Below are 26,637 nucleotides of genomic sequence, written 5' to 3'. Positions count from 1 at the left end.
AGATAAACATAATCTTGGGGGGGGGGGCGTATTGAGTTTTATATATTTTATACTGATAATAATCTCGTATAATTTAACGCGAATCTTCACGCGAGAGCGTTTATTTTATTCTAAAAGAAGACACAAATCCGTCGGTCAGATAATAAATTAAAGGAAATACGCCAACGCGGCAATCATTTATTAAACTTGTAAATTACCTTTTATGAAATCATCTAACGAATGTAAAAATAACATTATTCTTTCTCTCTCTCTCTCTCTCTCTCTCTCTCTCTCTCTCTCTCTCTCTCTTTCTGTTTGTCCGTATGTGTGTATACTTGTCATTAAATTTACCATTACGAAAAATTGCAAATTATACATGAGATCGAGTATGAGCAATTGAAAGAAAGTAATGCGATCGCGAATTCGGCCTAACGTGAGAACTGAACAAGTTGCGACCAAACAAGGTGAAGCCGAGATATCCGAGGCCGAAGAATCATGTCATACATACATGCACACGCCAAAGCACACGCACGTCTTGATTCATACATTTCTATATACCGACATATATATATATATATATATATATATATATATATATATATATATATATATACAGATTTCTATATAAATACATTTGTATACATATACATGCACACGCGCACACACGTATATACATATGTATACACATCGAGGCGCTCCATCTCACCGGGGCTCATATAATTGCTGGCATCCATAACGCTGATGTATTTATGGCATTAACTCGCCTCTTTCTCGTACGCTGCCGCCCCCGACCCATCCCGCTACGACCATGCCCGTACCCGTCATGCAACCACAAGTAGAAATAATTGGTTGAAAACAGCGCGCTCTCAGGCGGCAATATATCCAGCTTACTCCCCGCTGTCGCATCGCTTAGATCACTTCCCCGCCACCAAAACTCCCTGCCATTCCTGCCTCTTTCATTCTCCACCTTCCTCTTCTTCGAGGCCGATCTCTCTTGTCCCGCAATCCCCTAGTAACCTTTCTTCGCACAGCCGTTTCTTCGATATATCCCTCCCTCACTACCGCGTCATCGTTTTTCACTTTTATTTCTTCTTCTTCCTCTTCTTCTTCTCCTTCTTCGCCTTCGTCTTCTTCGCCTTCGTCTTCTTCTTCTTCCTTCCACTGGAGTCCTCCCATCGTCTCACCTCGTCCCGCTCATTTGAATAGCTCTTATTTATGAAAATTGAATTGAATGCTTCTCATTTATGAAGGTAATTGGTGCCTGTCACGAGGCCTGCTGTAGGATATCCTACTTTATACGCGGATAAGCGACGATAATTATTCTTGCAATTGAATTTATTTCTATAAGTCTCGTTCTCTTCGGTCGTGCTCGCGCGGCCACCGATACGCCAATCGTTCAACCCCTGTAGCGATGCTCGCTGTCGCGTGCTAGAGATGATGCGTGATAAAGATGCTAAGATCCATTCGATGGAGAATCTACATCGATTTTTGTACGGTCATCGAGAGATCTTCTCGGGGCAGATAGCAACAAACGGGATCCTAAACCGAATACCGCGAACAGAACCAAATTAGCGGCAGAGCAGAAGGACTATTGATCTTTGACAATCGCTGTTCGACCGGTATTTATTGATGTTTCAATAATTAACAGTGTGTTATGTAATCAATTGCCGATTGTTGCGAATATGCGATATTGTTGTTAATTTATTGTCACCAGTTGAAATTAGCGGAATATGCAATAATCGACGAGTGCGTATTTTCATATAATCATGCTTTTATAACTCTCCTTATGCTAACAAATTTTACGATAATAAAAAATTTTGCTCAGCATAAAACACATGCATTTTTTAATCGTGTTTTATCCGTCGTGTATATTATACATATATACATGCATATAACCGTTATATATATGTATAATACATTTTTTCAATTAATTGAAATCATTTATTCTACTTCTATTAATTATTTATTCTTGAAACACGATAAAAGTTTATAAACATGTTTCCTTATATATGCCCAAATTTCTATATTGTAATTACATTATTGTTAATCGGACAGAGGTTACCGAATCATAGTGTATCGAATTCTTAATATTTGAGAGAAATGAATGAGAGCAAGAGAGAAATGAACAAGAGACTGAAGATTAAAGAGAATCAAGATACAAAATATGTATATCAAGATAGAAATTTGTTTTCTCGATATTTTTTATTTATTCAAATGAAATAGTAATATTATATCTGTAAAGCAAAATATTAATCAATAAATAATAATATAAGCTTGGAATTAAAAATAATAAATAAATAAATGTTAACAATTTGAAAAATAATCTCGTTTATTTACAAAAAAATAAAATATATTAATAAATTTTATTTTCTATGACTGCCCGTTTAAATTTAAGTTTATGTTTTTATTTTCTATAATTCTCCACTATAAGTGCATGTGCAGTCCACATGGTGTACGTATGTGCAATGTGCTTATAAATAATAAGAAATACAAATATATGATATGATTTAAAGTTCAAGAAATGCAATTTTTTAACTTTACGATTGTAACAAAATATCACAAGAATAATCGCAAGAATCGGCACAGCGCATATATGCGCGTTCAATAATTTTAATATCGCTGCTGTCGTCTCTGATTACCGGTATAGGCTGTCGTTCTTCGGATGAGAGCACTTCCCCTAACAGAGAGGATTCCTCCGGAATCGCTGGCCAAAGCGTCACGTAACGCGAAAATTATCGTTCCCCGATTGTCGCGTAATGCGTTTCGATGATTTCAACGAGACGACGAAAGGCTTTATTATCTTGTCTTATTAAAATTGCGCGCCCAGTAGCGCGGATACACACGAGATTATTTCATCGTTGGCTGTAAAACTATTGTCCGACATCGTAATTGAAAAGCTTATTCTTGTCTCCGCACTAGCGAAGAGACAATCGCGATACTTTAAAAAATTGCGCGGATTTATTTCAATCAGCAGTTAACAATTCGATATTTACAAGCGAGATCACGGCGATCTTATGAAAGATGTTTCTTTAAGTATATTAATTATATTTGGTTGATTTTGAGATATTTATATTCTACAAGTACTTGGATTAGGCTATAGACATAGTGTTATAAAGATTTTCGGAGATATTTTAAAATTCGTGACAATTAGTTCATTGCGAATTAAAAATAAAAGCTATTTAGCAAATAGCTAGGAAAAGTTCAATTTTGTGTACAACTTAAACGTTCTCTATATCCAGAGAATATCGAATGAATAAGCGAATGACGTTTCACGAATTAGTCTAAAAAACGATGACGAGGTTTAACATTTAAAAAATTGACGTTTAAAACACGATGACAGCAAAGATTTGATATCATTCTAGAATTAAGAAAACGTGACAGTGAGTTTAATTAGCGATTTTATTTCTTTCGGTAGTATATAAATAATTTTAAAAATTCAATAATTTTAGAAACTCCTCTAGACATTTTCGCTTCAATCGTACACGATTGATTTTATCATGCTCACCAAAATAAAATTGAATAAAAGCATGTCTTTTTCCGTTAGCCAGTTCTCACTTCAATTTGCGATATTTTACAAGCAATTTATATTATTTTTCTGTCAATTTTTTAGCGTATCGTAAAACTGTTGAGAACATACGATTACGAGTTGGTGCGATCCTTTATTGCATTCCCACGGAGATTACACAGCAGAAATATCTATGTGGTTAAACTAGTTCTGAAGTGAATCAATATGCATAAATAGATTGAATGTTTTAACGTGCGAACATTTAATATAACTTTCTTAACATAAATTTTCTAATCAATTCTTACATTATGCTAAAATTAACAGTACTCTGTTTCTAGGTCTACATTAAATAAATAAAATGCATTGATGCATTAACAGTTCTGCAGTTTCTTAGCAATACATAACTTTTCTCTTTAGTCAAAATTTATTTGGAAAAATTTGATCTGTTAGAATTTTCTTTCTTTCTTTCAATTAGCTTCCTTACTTTTATTTTCTTTCAATATCGTTCATTTTTAAATCTATTTAGTTTTAGTCTTGAGAGATAAGAAATTATTTAAACTAAAATTAAAGTTGAGAGAGAGAGAGAGAGAGAGAGAGAGAGAGAGCAATGAACAGATTATTACATATTTTGCAAACCAAACCGTTACGAACAATATTTCTCGAACATGAAAACTACGACCACCAGTTTCTCGAGCGTTTGTCGGGGAAGTCACGATCGCCCCGGCGTCACCCAGAACTCCTCTACGTCATTAAGCACCCCGATGCGGCCGGTGTCTAATTAAGCGAGACGTTAAGTGGGGGCGTTCGATAAAGCGGGACCGTCCGATAAATTCAATTCGTTGGACAGCCAGTTAATACCCGCAGGACAGAAGGGAAGAAAGAGAAGGAGAGGGAGGGGAGACAGAATATATCGCGCGTTTTTCAGAAAGGTCTCATTTTGCAGACAAGAGAGGCGAAGGATGACGGACCGAGCCGAGAAATCGACGACGATCCATGGACAACGACAGACGAGAGAGATGGCAGCGAACGAAGCCGAGGGGAGGGGGTGGCTTTTCTGCGCTTCCCTCGCCTTCTCTCGTATAGAGAAGCGGAGATATGCAAACGTCTTGCCGCACGACGGTTCAACATAACTCAGACACACATATGCGAGGGATACGACGCACACGGTCGCGGCAAACTGAGGACACTATAAACCTCGATACCGGGCAAATAAAATCCCGGATTTACAGTCCTGATACCGAACGAGACAGTCCTGTTCTGTCCCGATGCTGTCCTGTTTGTCGCTGTCACGCGGTGTGGGTTGGCTCATCAGTGATGGCCATGCGTCCCGCAGTATCTTTTCCCTCGACGCACCAGCTCGACGACCAGCCAATCTCAGACCTAAAGCGCAACATGCACACCAAGATGCGTGCATTCATCGTGCTCGGTTTACACACGCAATAAAGTGACTCGCCGATTTCTATGCACGAAAATCGACACGTTGGGAGTTGTCGCGCCGTTCTCCTTCTTGATAATAATTTTTACCACGCGATAGGCATTCAAACAGTACGTTACATTTCATGAACTGCTGAAAAAATTGCATGATATAATCTAATGTGATAAAAAAAACATATAGTGAGATTGTATAGATTCATTTCGGGACTTTCAATTGATGACTTTTTGCTAAGGGTTTCCTGTTCGATGATAACGGTATTGCAGAAAGCGTGTCCCACAGACAGTATCTGAAAAAAATGCAATCTGAGAAAGAACTGTTAGATTTTCTACAAATAATGAACTCTGATATAATTGAGTACTTAACGATCTGCGTAGATACAACCAGTCTGATTGTCATTGAAGCAGGAACACGATCCGTTGTAATCATCCGCATTTAATTGCATAGCGACCTCCGTGCTTTGATCGCCGTGCTGTGATACGCCGACCCTTCAACTCAATCCTCTAATGTAAAAGCCTCTGTTCCTGATATTGTGTTATTGCATATTTTACATAGTTTATATATCTGCAACAAAGTGCACTTCTATCGACTTGACTCGGCGGGATTAAGGACGAATATGTTGATAAGCTTGACAAAAACCTTAAAAAATTGTACAGATAAAAATTTTTTATATTGTATACATTTTATTTATATCAAATATATGTATAGTGTATATAAAAGATATATACACAAATTTTTTAATTGACAGCGATAGTTTAAAATTCTCTTTATTTTTTTACTCTTAACACACACGCATATATATACATGCATATATATGTATATACATATAAAATTTATATATTTATAAAAGCAATCTGGTTTTAATTTATATTCAAACAATATTATAATGTTATTTACAATTAAAAATAGAAAGAAAGAAATAAGAAAGATATACGAAAAAAAAAATATTTTAAATTTAATTTGCGTAGAGATAAGTTGTAGAAAATTATGATTATAAATTAATAAAAATAGTTATAACTTTAAATTAGAGAGAGATAAATCGTAAGTTGTGTTGTCGCCATTGTATATGAAATGAATACATTTTTGACGGAAAATTAAATGAATAGACTTTATTAACTCATCGAAAAAGATAGTAAATATTATATCACGTTACAAATCTATACGCTTCGAGGTCAGTGATCCTCTTCAAGGATATAGCGGGCAGTCAGATTCCTTCCCACGGGAACACCAGTTACAATCGATCCTGATGGTTGGAGGATGGTACTCGGCCAGGTTCTGCCGCGCGCGTCTCTTCTTCCGATTTTCGAATGTACGTTGATTTGTCTGCGTCTTGGGAGTAGCGTGAGCGCTACCGAGCGAGGTGATGAATCAGGCATCGTTCGTCGTCCACGTCGTGGCCTGTACTCACCCTCGCTCGACATTAGCCGCGAGACTACTCCATCAAGCGAGCCAGACGATACGACTGTGTGCCCATTGGAAGCTTATTCCTCTACCTCTTCGTTCTCGTCCCCACGGGAATGCCAATGGTCATTTTCACCTATCCTGGATTTGCAAAAATGCCGTCTCTCACTTTGTCCGTGGTTGCGCGAAAAGTTATAATTTTACAAATAATTAATCGGATATTCGATGAAAAACTAGAGTATTGATTCATCCCTCGAAGGGAACTCGTTAAAACTAACGATTAGAACCAATAAAATTTCAATGACTTAGATTTTGATTCTGTGAAAATAATCTCTGTTTGTACAATGTAAATGGAAGATAAGCTTATAATGTAAATTATATTTTTTTGTAAAATTATGAATATTATTTTTATTTTTTGTTTATATATTTATACAATATATATTTGCATCAAAGATACTTTAATATTAGTCTCTAATAAAATTTCCTTTTATTCTTGTGTAAATAATTTTTTATCTTTGAAATTTGTAAAATACTATGGAGATCATAATTAATTTGCGTTTTCGAAAGAATACAAATAAAGGAAAAGATTTATATTCTTATAAATTATCTTATGTGATTAGGGGCTATAAATAAGCGTTCTATATTTTCTTTTCTTTTTCATATATAATACATAAATACGAGCATTGTATACGAATCTTAGATAAAGCATATTGGTATAGATTTCGAAAATACATATAATTAAAACGCGGTGTATCTTATTATATGTATAAAATTTATGTAATGTATAAATCATCTGCCGTATATGTATAAAGAAATGCGCGTAATATGTCACATATAATATATGCCTAATTTTCTCAACTAGGCTCATATGCGCCAATTCTTAATTGTCTATTTTTTACTAAGTTAATAAATATCAATGTGTTTTGAGTTTCGTTTTCAACATTTTTCAACATTTGATAAAAAAAATAAACATTTTATTAAACATATTACTAAATTTTTATTAAATATTAAATTTTAAGTAATAACACATTTTTTATTAATAAACGTATATATAAAATTTCGTTATGCTTTTTTTGTAAAACATTTGCCTGTTGTTATTAAAACAATTTTCAATTAACGAATTATACGCACATCTTCATCTTTGTATTTAAATTATTGAAAAAACCATTATTATCGAAACTTAAATGAAAATTTATGCAGACGTAAACGCTCGTGTCAGCAATGCGTAGGTGAAGAGATATACTGTTGAGCAAACATCTACCCGGTAATGCCAACTTGGTTAGTTTGTCGCATCGCATCTTTGTTGCGGAGAATACTATAGCATTAAAGAAAAATATGGTGGAGAATATCTCAGTTGGAAAAAAAGGCTCGAAGGATTGATTTTACATCAAGCTTAAACGCTTGTTGCCACATCAATATGATTGATGATTTGCATTGCATTAATTTAATTTGGATATTCTCTCTTTCTCTTTCTCTCTCTCTCTCATTATTCCTAATTTAATAAATAGATAATTGATTCTCCATATTTTTAATTTTATCTTTAATCGCTTCATATTTCATATGCATAAATATATCATTATGTGACAGATTGTTAATCAATTTGAAATAATTTATTCTCCTTTACAAAATTTCATTGCACAAGTTATTGCATTATGTAATAATTTATTAGAACTTTATTTATAAGCATGTATTACTTGCAAGTTTTGTTCGTCCAATATTAATTTCTAAAATTTGGAATAAATTGGAATAAAATGAAATTGCATTATCGTGTGAATTATACAATTGCAAAATATTATACAAAATGATATATAAGTACTTTAGTTATCATATCTTTTCGATAATTATTATCAAGATGTTCTCGAAAAATGCAAAAATGCACAAAATGCACAGTAACAAACGATGATTTTGCTTTGTGTCATATTGAATCATATCGAATCATATCATCATATTGAATTTAAAATAAGCCAAAGGTATAATTTTATCAATCTGAATGAAAGAAAAGAGTACAATACGAAGAAGCGTGAAATAGATCGTTCTCTCTTCCTTCCTCTTAGGCTCATAAGTAAATAAAGCCCACGAGAAAATACCGCAGTAGAGTAGTGTGCATATAAATAGGTGCATATATATAGATCGTTCGTATAAAAATGCTTTCTCTTTTTGTGTGTGTATACACGCGTGTGAGATAGAGATAGTATATAGTAGAGAGTAATAATTAAATTAAATTGGGGATGCAATTTCCGAATCGTATTGATATGGCAGTAGACGTTTACAAATCTATGCTTCCTCTTTCTGTGTGTGTGTGCGTGCGTGCATGCGCGTATGTGTATAAGAGAGAGAATTATCATAAAAAAGAGTATTTATCTATACAATATATTGTATTTATACAAAATTTTGCGAGATCAAAGCGAAATTTTTGTTGCATTTGATATTTTATATAATTATTTCTTTTATATTTCAAATTTTATTGGATATGTTATCTAGCAGAATAAATAAATAAATATATATATATATATATATTTCAATAATGTATTTGCACATTTTCGTGAAGAAAATTTTTATTCTTTTTTTATTCGCGTATTAAACCCAATGAAATTTTTTTATCGTATAAAGAATAAGATTGTTCTTAGATGTAATGATGTTTTATTTTTATATGTAATATGCGCTGTTTCATATTTATTAACGGGTTATATGGTGACATACAAAAATAATTAATCTACAATAAAAATACAAATATTTAGGAAAAACAACAAAACGGATAAAAAGTATAATACACGAAAGAAAAAAATTAGTAAATAAGCAAATATAAAAGAAAATAGAGAAATGTAAAAAAACTGAAGATAATATAATGTACATAATGTATGTATGCAAGTTGTGAAAGGATTCACTTTCGTAAAGTTTAAGATACACGGATCGTACATCGATGATTAACGATCTATTCCAATTTCGCATGTCGTGTTTCGTATTTTTTGCCGACAATTAAAACTGAAGTTCCCAGTCACCATCAAATCATTAGCATATTATTGACATTTATCAGGGCGTCGCATCAGATTTTATTCTCTCAAATAAGACCCTGTTCATAAGTTAGAAAATGCCTTTCCCTGACTTGGTGATACTTCATTCGTTATTAACTATGTAATTTTGTATTCGCTATGAAAAATCTTTTCGATCAATTATTTTTTCATTGGGATGAGGAAAGGAAAGGATTTGCGTGCGATAAGCGCTCATAAATTCGCTGATTTATCATTGATCGAAGGAACATTTTTATAAATATCTTGATAAATATTTTGTTTTATTATTTGAAGTTGAAGTTGAATTATTTACCGTTTTATGGATTACCGTTACTTCTCATAATTATAAGTCTATTTTACGAAGCAAACCAACCTGAGCATTCGAATCGTTGCTCCAATTCAATCAAAGATAAAATTCAAATCTACTATCTTCTCTTTGCATTTGACGAATTGTTGGAATAAAATGTTAGTTTTACAATATTTTATAAGCTTTGAAAACAATACGATACATATTTTACCGCAAAAGCGACAAAAACAGAATCGTATATAAAACACTGATACGCATCGATCATCGATGTCTGTGTAATAATTAAAAATGCCACATTTCATCCAACACATTTCAAGCAAATTTGTTTATAAAAAAAATTTAATCGATGATATTTATCATTAATTACGGCGACGAATCCGCGCGGATTTATCGCACGTTTCGCGGCTGTATTTCACTGGCTGGTTGCCGTATATTTCAAAGGAAAATTTTCCACTTTTTTCAGTTATCCGCTCAATATCAGCACAGACATAAAATGTATCATCACCGTTCGAAACGGAAGGAACGCTACCGCCATCACGCATCCGAAAATTAATCGGCGTGGGCGCAGCCGATAACGAATGGTGGTCCCGCCAAACGGCCAGTATATTTTACTTTGCTCTCCAATGTCTGTTATTTTGTGCGCATTCTGGCCATCCGCCCGGCACGATTTACTCGCCGAGTTCGATCAGGAATTTTCGAGTCGCGCGCACGACCGGACAAATACTCGCGAATCCATTAAAAAATTGCTGTCGATCGAACTGCGATTGCTTTCGAGTTGCGCGCGTGATGATTGTTTCTCGATGGAACGGCAAACGTTAATATCTGTTTTGCATGTGAAAGAGGTGTCGTTGCGTATCTGACAAATCTGCGTGTCCTCTCTCGCTTGTTGCCTTCTTGCATCTCACGTTCTACTCCCGCACCTGATTCCTCTTATCCGACACGCCGCTTGTTTATTGGGTTGCGAGCTATAGGCGCGTCATGTGGTCTAAAATAAACACGTGTATGTACATACATACAACATCATACACGTACGCATTGAGTCGCCACTTACACGATTTCATGATGAAGAAAATGCGTCTATGTTCTTGTAACTTGTATTTTTTGATAAAATAGTTTTTGGCTTTCTTGTTTTCCTGTATGACATTTCTTCAAAGTAATGCGATAAAGTAATAACACAATCGTCACTAACGTCAGTAAAGAAAGTTAATACGATTTTGCATATTTTATATTATTACGTTTTGCCATTTGAAGATGTAATTGTGAAATGTATTGAGAATGTTATAATACGTTATTGAATGTTTATGCAAAAAATAATTAATACTTATACGCACGCAAAATTTAAAGAAAAATTAAAAATTATAAACTTCCAATTGTAATTTAATTAAAGCAGAAACATTAACGATTGTTATATATTTACCATCATAAAAAAGATTTAAGATCAGAAAATAACTTTGTTATAAATTAATAAAAGAATGATTTTGTTTCTATAAAAATACCTTAATCAGTTAACTTCTTAAATGTAAGTATTTTAAAATTCATAATTGTTTGATACGAGATCTATCACCTTAAAGAATTTTTTCACTATACACATGTTATTTATTTTACACGTTAATTTTATCTCATTATTTTTTCTAAAAAAATATAATAATGTCATGTACTGTGAGAAAAACTATATCAATCATATATATATATATATATATATATATATATATATATATATATATATATATATATAAAGATTTATAATATATATATTTATATAACATAATTACATATATTAAATATATATATATATATAAATTTGAAATTTAAATTTTTAAATTTAAATTTGAAATTTAAATATTTAAATTTTTAAATTTAAATTTTTAAATTTGAAATTTAAATTTATAAATTTAAGATTAAAAAATTTTAATTTAAATTTTTAAATTTCAAATTTAAATTTTTAAATTTTTAATTTAATTTTAAATTTAAAATTTGAAATTAAAAATATTTAAATTTAAATTTCAAATTTAAATATTTAATATTTAAATTTCAAATTTAAATTTTTAAATTTGAATTTGAAATTTAAATATTTAAATTTTAAATTTAAATTTTTAAATTTAAATTTGAAATTTAAATATTTAAATTTTGAAATTCAAATTTTAAATTTAAATATTTAAATTTCAAATTTAAATTTAAAAATTTAAATTTAAAATTTAAATATTTAAATTTCAAACTCAAATTTGAAAATTTAAATTTGAAATTTAAATTTTTAAATTTGAATTTGAAATTTAAATATTTAAATTTTTATATTTTGAATTTCAAATTTTAAATTTAAAAATTTAAATTTTTAAATTTTGAAATTCAAATATTTAAATTTTAAATTTAAATTTTTGAATTTAAAAAAAATTAAAAGACGGGGTGCTAAGCGGATTATAAATTACGATTTTTTTAACATAAAAGTGGCTACATCTCGGAAACGACTTATTTTCTATGTTTATACAGCTTTTTTTCCTTCTTTTTGAGTTCCGAATTACTTTCCGAAGTACTGCGGGCGATTTTCCGGACATCCTGTATGAAGAAAATTGAATAAAATGTATGTATAATCTAAATGTTATCATCACAAAAGTGATTTATCGTTAAACAATTCATTGCATTTAATTTATCTCAATAAATATATTTTATACATCTTATTTTTTGAATTAATGAAAAATTCAATTTTGCAATTTATACTAATAAAAAGAACTTATTTTGATAAACTTTTTATTGATATTTCAAAGTAATGCATATTGTGCATGTCAATTTGTTTAAATCAAATAAATTTCTTCTCAGTGTATATTAAATGTATAAATTTTTATTAAAAAGTACGACTTTAATATTTATTTCCCTCTCTCTCTCTCTCTCTCTCCTCTCTCTCTCTCTCTCTCCAATTAGAAAATATTAATCTGTTTGATAGACATGTTAAAAAAAGTATTATTTATATATAATTTCTTTCGAGAATCTTTTCTTTGTTCTGTGATGGAATCAAAGTTGAACGTACAAAGAAGTACAAAGAAATGGCGGTTGAATATCCCAGCAGGTCAAGATGAGAAAAAAATTGAGAGAAAGAGAGGAGGAGAGAGAGGAATCCATTTCTCGCTTCATTCACCTACCGTCTACACATACTCCGTTCTTTCAGTTTGTGTAACTCTGGATCGACGCAAATGACAGATGGCGTCTGCGTCGCTCGATTGCGCGTCGTTTTCCGCCATCTTTAAATATAGTAAAACCATTATCGGAGTAAAGCGTGTGGTGGCGTGGTTTCGTGGCTGACTGATAATCAGCAGGTTCCGGTTTTGTGATTACGCGTTTGATTCTTATATATCTGTCAAGAAGTGGATAGTGTCGAATTTTTAAGTTTAATGAAAGATTAGATGTGTGTGTGTGTGCGCCTAAAAGTTAACAAGACTAAACTTTAAAAAAAGTCAAGAGAGATCGCAAGCAAATAGAAAAATTGCTAAATACGTTGGAAATCGTAATATTGTGTGCCTAAATAAGACGGAATAAAGAAGAAAACCTTTGTCGGAGCTTAGAGCATTGGTGGGTCATTTCAGCGTACCGTGGTACTGTATTCCTTAGCTCGAGTTTAATAAAGAAAAGAAAAAAACTCGCTCTCTCTTTCTCTCTTGAGTTATTGCTGCAAATCGAGTACTAATCAAAATGCCGAGTTATTGTTGCTTGCACTGAAAGATTTGCAAATAATCTGAGGTAACAAGCCCAAGGTGCACAAACTCTGGTTTAGCATAATTCAGTTATTAGTAACTTATTATTAATTACATTATTTTTTTTAAGTAAATATATATTTTCAATAGCAGGATATAAATGATTCTTTACCTATTAGTCATCTTTTCTGCATATTTTCCTTCTCTCTTTACTTGCTTATTTATGTGGGAAAAGAACCATATGACACAATCTTCTAAACGAAAGCTTGGAATTTAATCTCAGAAACTGCTGATTAGAATTCGTCCATTCAAACATTTCAACAAAGTTATTTGTCACTTGTGTTATTTCTAAATTTGAAATATGATTAACAATTTTTTTCACAAGCAGATAGAAAATTCTCCTATTCCATCTATATATTCATTCTATATTAACCTTTCTATTAACTACGTTGCTATCGTTGTAATATATAATTATATTGTAAAAGTAAAATAGGTATATGTGGACAATTTAGAGAATCCTATCTCATTTGCAAAACTCTGGTCACATATTTTGTTATACACTTTGTCACGCAACATTTTTACGCATTTTATTAAACAAACGACACATCCCCCATCACATTCACTCAGTTATACTATTATGAAATTAATTGTGTGGATGACAGATATAAAAATATATACCTTCTCTCATGTATATATATATGTGTGTATATAGTTTATACATGCGCGCATACATAGCTTCAATGGCGTCAACTTCTTGTCACATGACCGATTTTAGTTTGTTCATATCCGAGGACAGATGGCGCTGACACTGCCTCCCACTTTCAACGTTGTTTTCAGAGACGCTTTCCTTCACACATGCGCGTTGAATGTGACCTCATTGAAGTAGCAACTCGTAAGAAAAAGGGCGCTTTTGGATCCTCTATTTCTAGAAACAATTTGAAAATAACCAAAGGAAATATATATTTCCCTCGATATACATATGAGATAATTGCAAAATTTTTCTTAGATTTGTAAAATATATATATATATTGATGTCTGTATTAAATTATATCAATATTAAAAATATTAAGATTTTTGCGCCTATATGCCGCATACATACATCCCTGAATTTCCTTGCCACTGTGCTGCGCTTGCGCGAGGGAGAGCGTCTCCGAGAACAACACTGCCCACTTTTTCAAGAGAGAATTTGTGCATCTTGGACGAGCCGCGGAATCGTGTCGTGATACAGTAAGTCATTGCACGAAATTGAAACTCGTTCGGAAATATAGCGCGTTGCGCTTGTTTATGTATTGAATGTATCTGTTTTCGCATAGAGAGATAATTCGTGCTAGAGACGCAAGAGTGGCATGTCCAAAGAATTATCGGTTCGAACTTGGTTCCGAGTCGATCACTAGATACGAACATGCGCATCGATATCGAGTAAAACTCTACGAGGTGCATTCTTTTCATTTGACGAAACATTTGACATTTTTCTGCTTCATATTCTGTGAATTTGTCAGCCTTCTTTCTTTTCGTGCCGTGATGTATCCCTTTCGGCCACTTTCTCTCTCTGTCTCTCTCTCTCTCTCACACACACACACACGCACACATCAATCGCCTTTCCCTTCGCCGCCGCGCTCTCCTCTCAATCTTGTCGATTGTCAGAAAGTGATGACACATTGCATTTTCATAGTCCTCGTATAGGCGCATGCATCATCCTCTCTGCATTCCATCGCGCTCCCATATTTTGCGGCTACACCCGACGAGTGCAACGGCACGACGCATATTCGATCATAGTCGGCAGCACCCACGAGTCTTTTGAAGCTGTGGACGCAAGAGTGCGAGAGCGAGAACGAGTCAACGAGTGAGCATGATAGAGAGAGGGTAGGAGGGAGGATACAGAAAGAGAGGGAGAGAGAGAGAGGAAGAAAGAGAGAGAGAGAGAGAGAGATAGATTCTTCGATCGCGCCCACATTCCGCGCTGGAACATCTCGCCGGAACGGGATTCACTGACCCAGCGTAGTGTCGCGCATCTTATTGCAGATTCTCACGAACGTTATCGACACGCGCAAGTAGATATTTGACAAAGGTATGCGAATTTAACGCGACTTTTCAGGCATTTTTTGCTTTCAACTCTCAAAGATCTCGAGTGACGCATTAATATCGAAATCGACAATTCTATGCGACTCGGTCTCACCTCGACTGATGGAAGCGTTTCTTCGCGCTAGTCTCTCTTTGCATTCTTACGAGCATTTCTTATTGCATAATTCAATGCAAATATCTATCCAAATCTTGAGATCAATGATTTACATCATAAAATAGTATTTAGAAACTTGTAGATTTCTATTTTATTCATTGCAGACGCAGAGATAACTATTCCTCGGAGACATGAGTTATCCAATGTCGTCGAATCAGTCTAGACCAAGTAAGTCAATTGTTTATGCGATTCAATCTGATTAGATGTGCCAAATTTGTTATTTATGTATTTACACTTGTCTGAATTTCAGTGTCCCAAGGAAATTATCAGGGCCCAGGCGATTTGCCTATGGGTTCTGCAAAAGAACAGACATTGATGTGGCAGCAAAATTCCTATATGAATGATTCAGGCATCCATTCTGGCGCCGTTACTCAAGCACCATCTTTGTCCGGCAAGGAAGATGAAGAAATGGAAGGGGATCAATTAATGTTTGATCTAGATCAAGGGTTTGCACAGGGTTTTACACAGGATCAAGTTGATGGTGAAAGAGAGATTACATTATTTTTTTAAATTAAATTATTACTACACAAAATGAAAGATTGTACATTACGATTATGATTGATCTTTCAGAAATGAACCAACAATTGAGTCATACTCGGTCGCAACGTGTACGTGCTGCTATGTTTCCTGAAACACTAGAGGAAGGTGTAGAGATACCTTCTACACAATTTGATCCAGCACAGCCTACCGCTGTACAAAGATTGGCTGAACCAAGTCAAATGCTGAAGCATGCTGTTGTCAATTTGATTAATTATCAGGATGATGCTGATCTCGCTACGCGCGCTATTCCCGAATTAATCAAGCTTTTAAATGATGAGGATCAGGTGGTTGTTTCTCAAGCAGCTATGATGGTACATCAGTTATCTAAAAAAGAAGCTTCCCGCCATGCTATCATGAATAGTTCGCAAATGGTAGCTGCTTTAGTGCGCGCCATTTCTAATAGCGACGATTTAGAATCGACAAAGGCTGCGGTCGGTACCTTGCACAATTTATCACACCATAGACAGGGCTTACTAGCAATTTTTAAGAGCGGTGGGATTCCCGCGCTTGTGAAACTGCTGAGTTCTCCAGTAGAATCTGTTCTTTTTTATGCAATAACAACTCTTCATAACTTATTGCTTCATCAAGATGGCTCCAAGATGGCTGTACGTCTTGCTGGCGGTTTGCAAAAAATGGTTGCTTTATTGCAACGAAACAATGTCAAATTTTTGGCCATTGTTACCGATTGTTTGCAAATTCTAGCATATGGAAATCAAGAGAGCAAATTAATAATTCTTGCTTCGCAAGGTCCGATAGAACTTGTGCGTATCATGCGCTCTTATGAATATGAGAAACTGTTATGGACTACTTCGAGGGTGTTGAAAGGTAAATTATCAATATATTATAATATTTTTGTTGAATTATAATTAAATTACATTCTCTTTTATTAATCAATGATTCACTTTGTCTGTAGTATTATCAGTATGTCCGAGTAACAAGCCCGCGATCGTAGAAGCAGGTGGCATGCAGGCACTTGCTATGCATCTCGCAAATCCGAGTCAAAGATTAGTGCAGAATTGTTTATGGACATTACGTAATCTATCGGATGCTGGGACAAAAGTTGATGGACTTGATAACTTGTTACAGAGTCTCGTTCTTGTACTCGGATCAACAGATGTGAACGTCGTTACTTGTGCGGCTGGCATTTTATCAAACTTGACTTGTAACAATCAACGTAATAAAGTATGTCGAAATAAAGAAAAGTACTTTTTCGAGTATCTCTTATAATATCTAGTATATAAATAAAGATTTCTAAATCTTTTCAGGTTGCGGTGTGTAATTACGGTGGTGTGGACGCTCTCGTTCGTACAATTATCAATGCCGGCGATCGAGAAGAGATAACTGAACCGGCAGTATGTGCTTTACGTCATTTGACATCGCGTCACAATGAAGCAGAAATGGCACAAAACTCGGTTCGATTGAATTACGGTATTCAAGTTATAGTTAAATTACTTCACCCACCGTCGCGATGGCCATTGGTGAAGGCGGTTATTGGACTAATCCGCAATTTGGCTCTTTGTCCTGCAAATCACAGTCCATTACGCGATCACGGTGCAATACATCATCTCATAAGACTTTTAATGCGTGCATTTAATGACACACAGAGAGTAAGTTATGAATTACATGAAATTTATTATATATAAAATAAGAAATATTTTTTTTATATACATGGTATTTTTTATAATATTATAAATTGTGCAGTTTTTACTGAGATAAAATACACTTGTGTATGCTTATAAGTATTAATTATATAGTTTTTCTATCATTTAATTTATATTATCTTTCTTTTATTTTTTGTACTATTACGTGAAGATACTCTTTTTTAAATATTTTTCTAATAATTAATAATTACATATTATTATAATTTAACATATATAACTTTTTTAATGTTTTTTATTTGCAGCAACGTTCATCAGTTGCTAGTACTGGTAGCCAACAGACATCAGGTGCATATGCAGATGGAGTACGTATGGAGGAAATAGTGGAAGGTTCAGTGGGAGCACTTCATATTCTAGCAAGGGAATCCCATAATAGAGCGATAATTCGCTCACAAAACGTGATTCCAATTTTCGTACAAGTATGTATCGTTATTTTTAAAACGATTCTTTTTCTAAGTGCAGAATCAAATTTCTCTATTCTTGGATTGTTCCTTAGTTCTCAATCTATTTTAATTAGAGGCGTGCAAATCTGCTCTCACTCCCGCTCGTTCTCGACAGCGAGACTGGATTCTCGAGACTCAGATTATCGGGAGCGCTGTTATCGAGAATAGAGGCTCGAGAACGAGCGAGTCCCGAGTCTCGATGCCCTATTAGACGGAGTGGGAATAGAAATCTACCCCCACTCCGTCTAATAGAGCATCGAGACTCGGGACTCGCTCGTTCTCGAGCCTCTATTCTCGATAACAGCGCTCCCGATAATCTGAGTCTCGAGAATCCAGTCTCGCTGTCGGGAACGAGCGGGAGTGAGAGCAGATTTGCACGCCTCTAATTTTAATATCATATATACAGAATGGAAATATCGCGATGTGTTTTATATCTTTCACTCGCTTCTGTAATCTACATATAATTATGGTCACATAGTAAATGTATATCTAAAGAAGCGATTTCCAGCTAATCCAAGATAATACGAGATCAAGAATAATGAAAGAAAATAGAAGGATTCTGTATCTATCATCTTTTCTATTTTTTGAAAAATCTTAATGCAGCTTTTTTTCATGCAGTTATTATTTAATGAGATTGAAAACATTCAACGCGTGGCAGCTGGTGTACTTTGCGAACTAGCAGCTGACAAAGAAGGTGCCGAGATAATAGAACAAGAGGGTGCTACTGCTCCTCTGACGGAACTACTTCACTCTAGAAATGAAGGTGTTGCCACTTATGCAGCAGCAGTATTGTTTCGCATGAGCGAAGATAAGCCCCAAGAGTACAAAAAACGACTTTCCATGGAGCTGACGAATTCCTTATTCCGCGAAGACACAAATTTATGGAACAATACTGACTTCAGCATGGCCCCAGATCTCCAGGTATCGTAGAAAATAGATACAGTAATGCACATAAAATTATGTCTGCCGTGGCGAAATAGATTTACTTGCAAACACTATGTAACATAGCAAGCTTTAATTTTATATATGTATATATATGTATATGTATATATAGAAGCAGATTTTATCTTTTATAAGTAGTTATTTTCAAGTACTTGCCAGGAGTCAGGTTTGTAATGTCATATAAACAGAAATACATCATAGCATGAAGATATATTACATACAGTTAGGTGGTTACATTGTGTTTAGTAAATTGTGCCACGTTATGATAATAAAGTTTTTATTGCTCATAGAGAGACACCCTCTATCTCTTTCGTTATAACATTCAGGTATTTACATAAAAGTTTCCCTTGTAAAAGTTTTTCTCTTGCAAAATTAATTTTGAGCACAGCTGTTTATAAATCATGTTTACAATCTCATTATCTATGAATTCAAATTTGCATCATTAGTGTACTCGCAAGTGCATTCATTCATGTACTATATAATATTTAGTTCAGACTCTCTCAATTTTTTCGCTTTAAATTTTTATTATTATTATATTTACAAAAATGGTAGATATGTAATATGTCGAAACTAATTTCATGCAATTTTATATTGCTTGACAAGTTATAAATCTATTTTATGAACACTTTTGAAATGTATATTTCTCTTAAGCAAAAAAAAAGCATGTACTTTAATATGTATTAATATTAGCTACATCTTAAATTTTATGCTTAAGCTTTATATATAATTAATATCAAGATTTAACGTTATTTCCGCGTATCTTTATATCAATATTTATTCAAAAGTTGAAGGAAAGAGGCGAGACGATCGTGTGTCTAATAGAGCAATAAATCGCGAGATGCATTTAGACACTTTAAAATCTTAATTTATAGTTTGTACGATTATTAAGTGCATGGGAATGCATTTTGTCCCTTCTGCAGATGTTTTATTTAAAATTTGTTTTTTTTTTGTATCGTTATATTATTCACATAAGCTCTTTTAGTCCTTATTATTACCATACGAAACTTGCCTATAATATAGCGCATATCTGTCCGTATTTCGAGGTGTCATGACACGCCTTCCTTAGAAAATGTGCTTTGTGTTGATCTAAGCTACCTAATCTTCAGGACATGCTTGGCCCTGATCAAGGCTATGATGGTATGTATGGCCAAGGACCTCCTAGTGTACACAGCAGCCATGGTGGTCGGGGTTATCAACCGCAAGGTAATTTATAAATATTATCATCTCATTTTTATATCGAATGTGCTGTTTCCAAATATTCGATTTATTACTCAATCGAATGCAGAGAAAACGGAATTTGAAATGTGTATATATAAAAACAAGTCATTTTGCTTTCATAAAATGTATTTATTTATATATTGTTGCGCCTACGAGTCGATCTTGATCAATCTCGCAATTCATCGCTTATTCACAAATACTTGCGCCGAAAACAACAATGTTGTCTTATAAAAGGAACTTAATACAACTTTAATAGAGAAATAAGACTACAGAATACAGAACAGAAAAATATTGTGCAATAATTATAGAAAACATACGAAACATCGGAAAGATACATCCATATGACAGCAGTCGCGAAACTTGATAAGATGGAGACTCTTCACAAGATGTCCATCCTTTTTGATCAACAACTTAGTAACGTGCTCGGAAATTATCGCCTTCGAAGAGGTACAGATGAGCGGATATCAAATACCGTTAAAAAGAACTGCCAGACCGAAACCATTGACATCTGAATATTCAGATGTCAATGGACAAAACATAAGAGGTGCAACGATATATATATAAATATAATTGTAATAATAAATTGCATATGGGCGGCGTATGATACATAAAGCGGAATAATTTTGTATGTAATAATGCTATCTTATACGTCAATTCTCTGTGTCTTATATTTTAAAAATATATAAAGGAGATTATTAAATGGTTTACTATTCTTTTTAGTGTTCTTCTAATATAAAATAATGCATTTAATTGTATGTTATTTTAACAGCAGCTTAACCCATGGACTCTTAAATTAAAATACAGGCTATCAGCAGTATCTCACAGTAACATAGGTTTGATATTTGGTCTTTATGTATCGTTCTTGTTTTTGTTATCTGGTTGTTTGACATCTTCGATAATCGATTTTGACTGCATGTTTAATGTTACATTGCAAATTATCTTTTCTCACTCATAATTAAAAATGTGTCATTCAATGTATGCGTAGAGTGCTGTAATATTGTTTCAGGCATCTTTGTTTTTTTTGCATATACACATATATATTTACTCTTTTATTATTTTTCTTTTACTGTAATATGCACTTTATGATAGAGGAGTCACACATGTAGGAGAATAATATTTGTAAGTAATTAGTTAGTGATTAAATAAGAATTTTTTTAATTACTAGTGTTTGTTTTCCAAAAGGAACCATTATATAAATATTTATCATTAATTTTTTGAAAAAAAAATTGATAATGTAATTCTTTCTTTTTCTTGTTTTTAAAAAAAATATTAATAGTCATACTTTTCGTTTGTCTTATTATTGCAATGAAATATAATATAAAACTTTAATATTAATTATTATATCACTCGTTTCATTGTTATGTAATTGAAACTAAAGAGAGTTTAAGGTTTTTTTGAAATATATTAAAAAAGAATACATATGTATATATGTGTATATATATATATATATATATATATATATATATATATATATATGTGTGTGTGTATATATTCCACATGTATCTGTTTGATTAATTTAATATTATTAATAAGTGATTACTTTGATTATTAAATAATTTTTGTCTTACAGCTTGGCATAAGGTAGATTTATGATATAAGAACATGTTGTATAAATTAATTAGTAATCATCAAGTGTGATATATAATTATATGTAAATTATAATCATATAAATTATATATATATAATTTATATGATTATAATTCACAGAGAGAAGGGAAGATATAAAGTCATTTTTAGGACGCATAGCAAACTACATATCTTGTAACATTAAAAAATTGTAAAGCACTTTTCAAGTTATTGTGCTTCACTGATTAATAAAGTTCTGCACTTTGTGTGCAGTGTAATTATTGCATGAACAATAAATAATAGAATGTTTACAAAAGATATTTTTTTCATATAACAGGTTATGACCAGATACCAATAGACTCAATGCAAGGGTTGGAGATTGGTGGTGGATCGACGTATGGTGCGATGGACACTATGGACGTGGCGCACGAGGGTGATTTGAGCTTCGATCATTTGGAAGAGCTCCCTGCACCGCCGCAAGATAATAATCAGGTCGCGGCCTGGTATGATACCGATCTTTAAATCCATGCCATTCTGATGCAGTCGCCTTCGGATCCACATCCACGTAGTTCACGATCGTATCGTCGAACGGAAAGTGAAATATTCGCTAATCCATATCCGTATCGCCTGTATGTAATCGCCTAATATGATCATTCACCCGAGTATATAAACATTATATCGATGTATTAGAATTAAGGAAAACTCATGTAGTTCGTACACAACACATGTATCGTTTAATTGTCCGTACAAATAAACTGAATGATTAAACAAAATGCGTTTCTTATTGTGATGATTGAATATATAAGAATAAGGATCAATTCACACACATATAACAATCATTTTTGGTAATAATAATTACAACCTCTTGTATTCTGGAAATTAGAAGAATCATTACTTTTTAAATGATTTCAATTTAGATACTAATAGTACATTAAAATAAAATCGCGTTGTATAAAATTTCTTATGTTTTTAACGTTTAAACAGGAAAAAATTGTATGGATTTTAAATAATAATTCATCTTAAAAAAACAATTTATGAAGGAAATCATTAAGTATTAATTTTTGCAAGTAAGATACACGAATATTATTGATCCATTAAATATGAAGATTAAGGATCTTTTGTTTTAATATTAATATTCATACAATGAAAAGAATTTTGTAGGGAAAGACTTTTACTTGTCAAGTTTGACAAGCGCTAGTTGTGTTAGTTCTCAAAATAAAGTATTACATGTGATCACATGTGATGTTAGATACGCACAATTTGTCATTATTCCTTGTTTTCTGTTATGTTGATTGGACAAGGATGTGTATGGGGTACGGTCAGGTCATCAATCGTTGATCGACTCGCATGATATGTACTTGTGTGTAGATTACATGCTCCGAAGATTTATATTTTACATTAACGGTTGTTTCTTAACGCGACATGAGGAAAAGAATCCATACAATATTAGTTGGTTAATCAATATATATGTAGTATTAGTAATTTCAACTCTTGAATATATTCTAACATTAGGATACAGTGAAGATTATTGTATAAAATATATACATAAGTAGAGATGAACATTATTTTATATACTATATAGATAATATATTCTTATATACAGATATAATTATGTAATATATAGATAAATTTATTTGCAATTTTCGTCAATTATTTGGAGATTTTTTAGATAATGCATTATTTGAACAATAAAGTTGTATGAGTTGTATTAAAATGTAATTTTTACGAATACATTTCTATCTAAATAAGATTTATTGTATTTCTATTTGCGAGTATATTTACATTCTTGTATTTGTATTTCATTAGGAACGACGGATCACCGTTGTAATCGAGTCAGAATAATCGACAAATATGTATGTGGATATGAAGACGAAATATCAAGTATTAGAGAAAGACAAAAAGAAAGAGATTTTATACGTGTTATTCTATATATATATATTATTTTTAAGATACTAATATTAATATTGTGAATTTATATTTAATAAGACAAGTATCATATATCCATTTGAAGAAACCAGAAAATTACACTGAGATTTTTCAATATTTTTATATCAAAAATTAATTTACGTTAATTTGCTTTATACTTTTTAGATGTGTGTGTGTGTGTGTGTGTGTGTGTGTGTTGTGTATGTATTAGGTGGTAAATTTAATTCCTGCCGGTTTTTCGTCTCCAAAATTAATTTGTTTCGAAGAGAAGATGAATAAAATTAATCAAAGTAATTTCCTCCATTTTCTACTACTTTTTCCCATCTCTCCGTCAACAGGGCAATCCCACGACGATAGAACGCGGTGTCTTTCGAGGTGATCCATTCATCCATCCATTTTTGGACTTCTTCGTAAGTGGAGAAGTGTGTGTCCGTAAGTGCGTGTTGCATCGACCGGAAGAGATGGTAATCCGACGGTGCCAAGTCTGGAGAGTATGCTGGATGCGGGAGGACTTCCCATTCAAGCTCTAGAAGTGTCTGCTTCATGTTTTTCGCAATATGCGGTCGAGTGTTATCATGCAAAAGAATGACTTTGCGTCGATTGTTGGCTACGGATGGTCTTTTTTGCATCAATTCGTCACTCAATCGGCATAATTGCTGTTGATAGCGATCAGCTGTAACGGTTTCATTTGGACGCAAGAGCTCGTAATACAGCACACCCTCCTGGTCCCACCAAATGCAGAGCAAGGTCTTATGCCCGTGAATATTCGTCTTCGGCGTTGAAGTGGATGGTTGGCCAGGGTCCACACATGATTTCCTCCGCTTGGGATTATCAAAATAAATCCATTTTTCATCGCCAGTCACGATACGCCACAAAAAACTCTTTTTTCTTTGCCTGAGAAGCAAAGAAGTCGCGATAGACAAACGATTCAAAATGGCATTTTCTGACAACTCATGTGGTAGCCATATCCCTTCCTTATGAATTTTTCCCATGGCATGCAAGCGTTTTGAGACGGCCATTGGAGTAACGTTTAACGCTTTCGACAACTCTAAAAGCGTTTGAGCTGGATTCTCATCGAGCAATTCTTGCAGCTCAACATCTTCAAATTTTTTCGGTTGTCCGGGACGTTCTTTGTCTCTCACGTCAAAATCACCGTTTCGAAAGCGTTCAAACCAAACTCTACATGTTCTTTCCGATGGAGTTTCACCACCATATACTTCGGATAATAAGCGATGCGTTTCAGCTGCGGTTTTCTTGAGGTCGAAGTAGTGAAGAAGCACATGTCGAAAAAACATCTTATCGCGGTTCATTTTCAATCGATTGGAAAATCTTTTTGGCGTCGAGAAATCTAACCTGTGAGGACTGAATCACTTTTAACAATGTCTAAACTACAAAAGACATGCGACTTCACTGTCGAAACTCGCCAGCGTTAGAGCCGGCCTCATCCTCACCCTCTAGTAGCGAGCGGCAGAAATTAAGTTTACCTAATATATTGAATAATGTAACAATAATATGAAACAAATAATTTGTTTTATTATATATTTTAGGAATATATATAAGTTTTGCCTAATTTAACATATCTTATTATATTGAATAATTTAAAAGAGAACATATGCATATTTCAATGTATTGAAATTAAAATTAGCCTCATTACCTTTAAAATATAACAACTTGCGCTAACAAAAAAAATATTGTTTAAAGTATTATATCAGAAATGCTTTCATTAATAAGAGTTGTTTTTCTAAGCAAAGTAGATATTATTTGTCTAGAATCTAATTCATATGTTAAACATTTATTTCAAAAAACATATTAAAATATACATAAGTAAAGTTTTGTATAGAAATAAAGAATTTTTACTTATATATATTTATATTTAATAAATTGATTTTATGTGTTGCATGAAAAGATAAAAAAATTTATCTATCAAGATTTATTTATCAAAATATTTCGAAAAAGAATTCGACATACAGCTTTGCATATGATAAAGCTTTTAATATTAATGATGGAGTTCGTCGTTTGTAGAACCCATTAGGAAATCTGAAAAACGGTACTTTAAATACATATCCATATTTACACATGTATGTCGGAACATTCTGACGATAATTCATGGACATGGAAGTGCATCCATAACACCGTTCCAGAACAATTACACGTCGCACCTAGTTTAAGATCGTGGGAGTAAATTGCCGCAAACTCTTCGGCTGATTTTATTACGACATCGTACAACATAGTTGTCTCTTTAAATACCTTAGCGAGATATTTGTGTACCCAATATTTGCGTACTTCCGACATATCACTACAAACATTATAAATGTCATCTGTAATATATGTAGCGTAATTAGAAAAGATTGCGGAATATTTTATAGACAAGATAACGAGAAACAAATAGATTAATGAAAAAAAGCAGCAGATAAAGGAAAAATATAAATAAGAATGTTAAGAAACAAGATTGTGCACAGAAAAAAAACAAGCACTAATTAATAATATTGAGATATGTAGCTGTAAATAAAAAATAGAAATGAAAAAATATGTGAGCCCGAGTATGTTAAAATAAACAGAAAAATAACAAAGTTTTAGAAAAAGTGAGAAAGAAAGAAATATAAAGATAAAAAAATTAGAGCTATAAATAGGAAAAGGAAGAGATAAACAAAAATGCAGCAAACAGCCAAAAAAGTACAAAATAAGAAAAAATAATAAAAAATCAAAAAAAGGCAAGCAAAATCATCAGTTGAAAAAAAAGTCTGGGCGAAAACAAAAAGACATGAATAAGCACAGGAAGATTCTTAGGATAGAGAG

General features: G+C 32.9%; 1 protein-coding gene and 1 long non-coding RNA gene across 15 annotated transcripts in view; one reads left to right on the top strand and one right to left on the bottom strand.

Annotated features, from left to right (window-relative positions):
• The window catches only part of Arm (armadillo), a 309,699-nt gene extending 287,011 nt beyond the window's left edge, over positions 1 to 22,688 (top strand). The window contains exons 1-10 of one of the 10 annotated variants that reach the window (XM_083098874.1): positions 12,873 to 13,190; positions 15,653 to 15,716; positions 15,799 to 16,029; positions 16,119 to 16,913; positions 17,002 to 17,270; positions 17,354 to 17,695; positions 17,992 to 18,165; positions 18,808 to 19,110; positions 20,223 to 20,334; positions 22,253 to 22,688. In XM_083098874.1, the coding sequence (XP_082955000.1) occupies positions 15,680 to 15,716; positions 15,799 to 16,029; positions 16,119 to 16,913; positions 17,002 to 17,270; positions 17,354 to 17,695; positions 17,992 to 18,165; positions 18,808 to 19,110; positions 20,223 to 20,334; positions 22,253 to 22,437 (2,448 nt within the window). In that variant the 5' untranslated portion in view covers positions 12,873 to 13,190; positions 15,653 to 15,679 and the 3' untranslated portion in view covers positions 22,438 to 22,688. Of the gene's footprint in view, positions 1 to 12,872; positions 13,214 to 14,422; positions 14,540 to 14,984; positions 15,381 to 15,652; positions 15,717 to 15,798; positions 16,030 to 16,118; positions 16,914 to 17,001; positions 17,271 to 17,353; positions 17,696 to 17,991; positions 18,166 to 18,807; positions 19,111 to 20,222; positions 20,335 to 21,118; positions 21,164 to 22,252 lie in introns of those variants that run through there. The other 9 variants (XM_083098875.1, XM_083098878.1, XM_083098872.1 and 6 more) reach the window with 9 other exon arrangements.
• LOC145971334 (uncharacterized) lies at positions 12,032 to 15,397 on the bottom strand. Of its 5 annotated transcripts, none has more exons than XR_014438852.1 (6): positions 14,412 to 15,397; positions 13,991 to 14,237; positions 13,485 to 13,660; positions 13,168 to 13,383; positions 12,764 to 12,975; positions 12,032 to 12,182 (listed from the first exon to the last, which is right to left on the bottom strand). It is a non-coding gene; the product is annotated as an uncharacterized LOC145971334 (long non-coding RNA). The 5 variants fall into 5 exon arrangements; XR_014438855.1 differs by having other exon boundaries at positions 13,168 to 13,333; XR_014438853.1 differs by having other exon boundaries at positions 12,764 to 12,862; positions 14,412 to 15,396.
• Positions 22,689 to 26,637: the final 3,949 nt, after the last annotated feature.

This window comes from Camponotus vicinus, unplaced genomic scaffold, assembly GCF_025532165.1.
Source record: "Camponotus vicinus isolate PSW18456_S1 unplaced genomic scaffold, iyCamVici1.0 SCAF_4, whole genome shotgun sequence".
Classification (NCBI taxonomy): Eukaryota; Metazoa; Arthropoda; class Insecta; order Hymenoptera; family Formicidae; genus Camponotus; species Camponotus vicinus.
The sequence above is the reverse complement of the archived record's forward strand: the minus strand, read 5'-3'. Positions and strand labels throughout refer to the sequence as shown.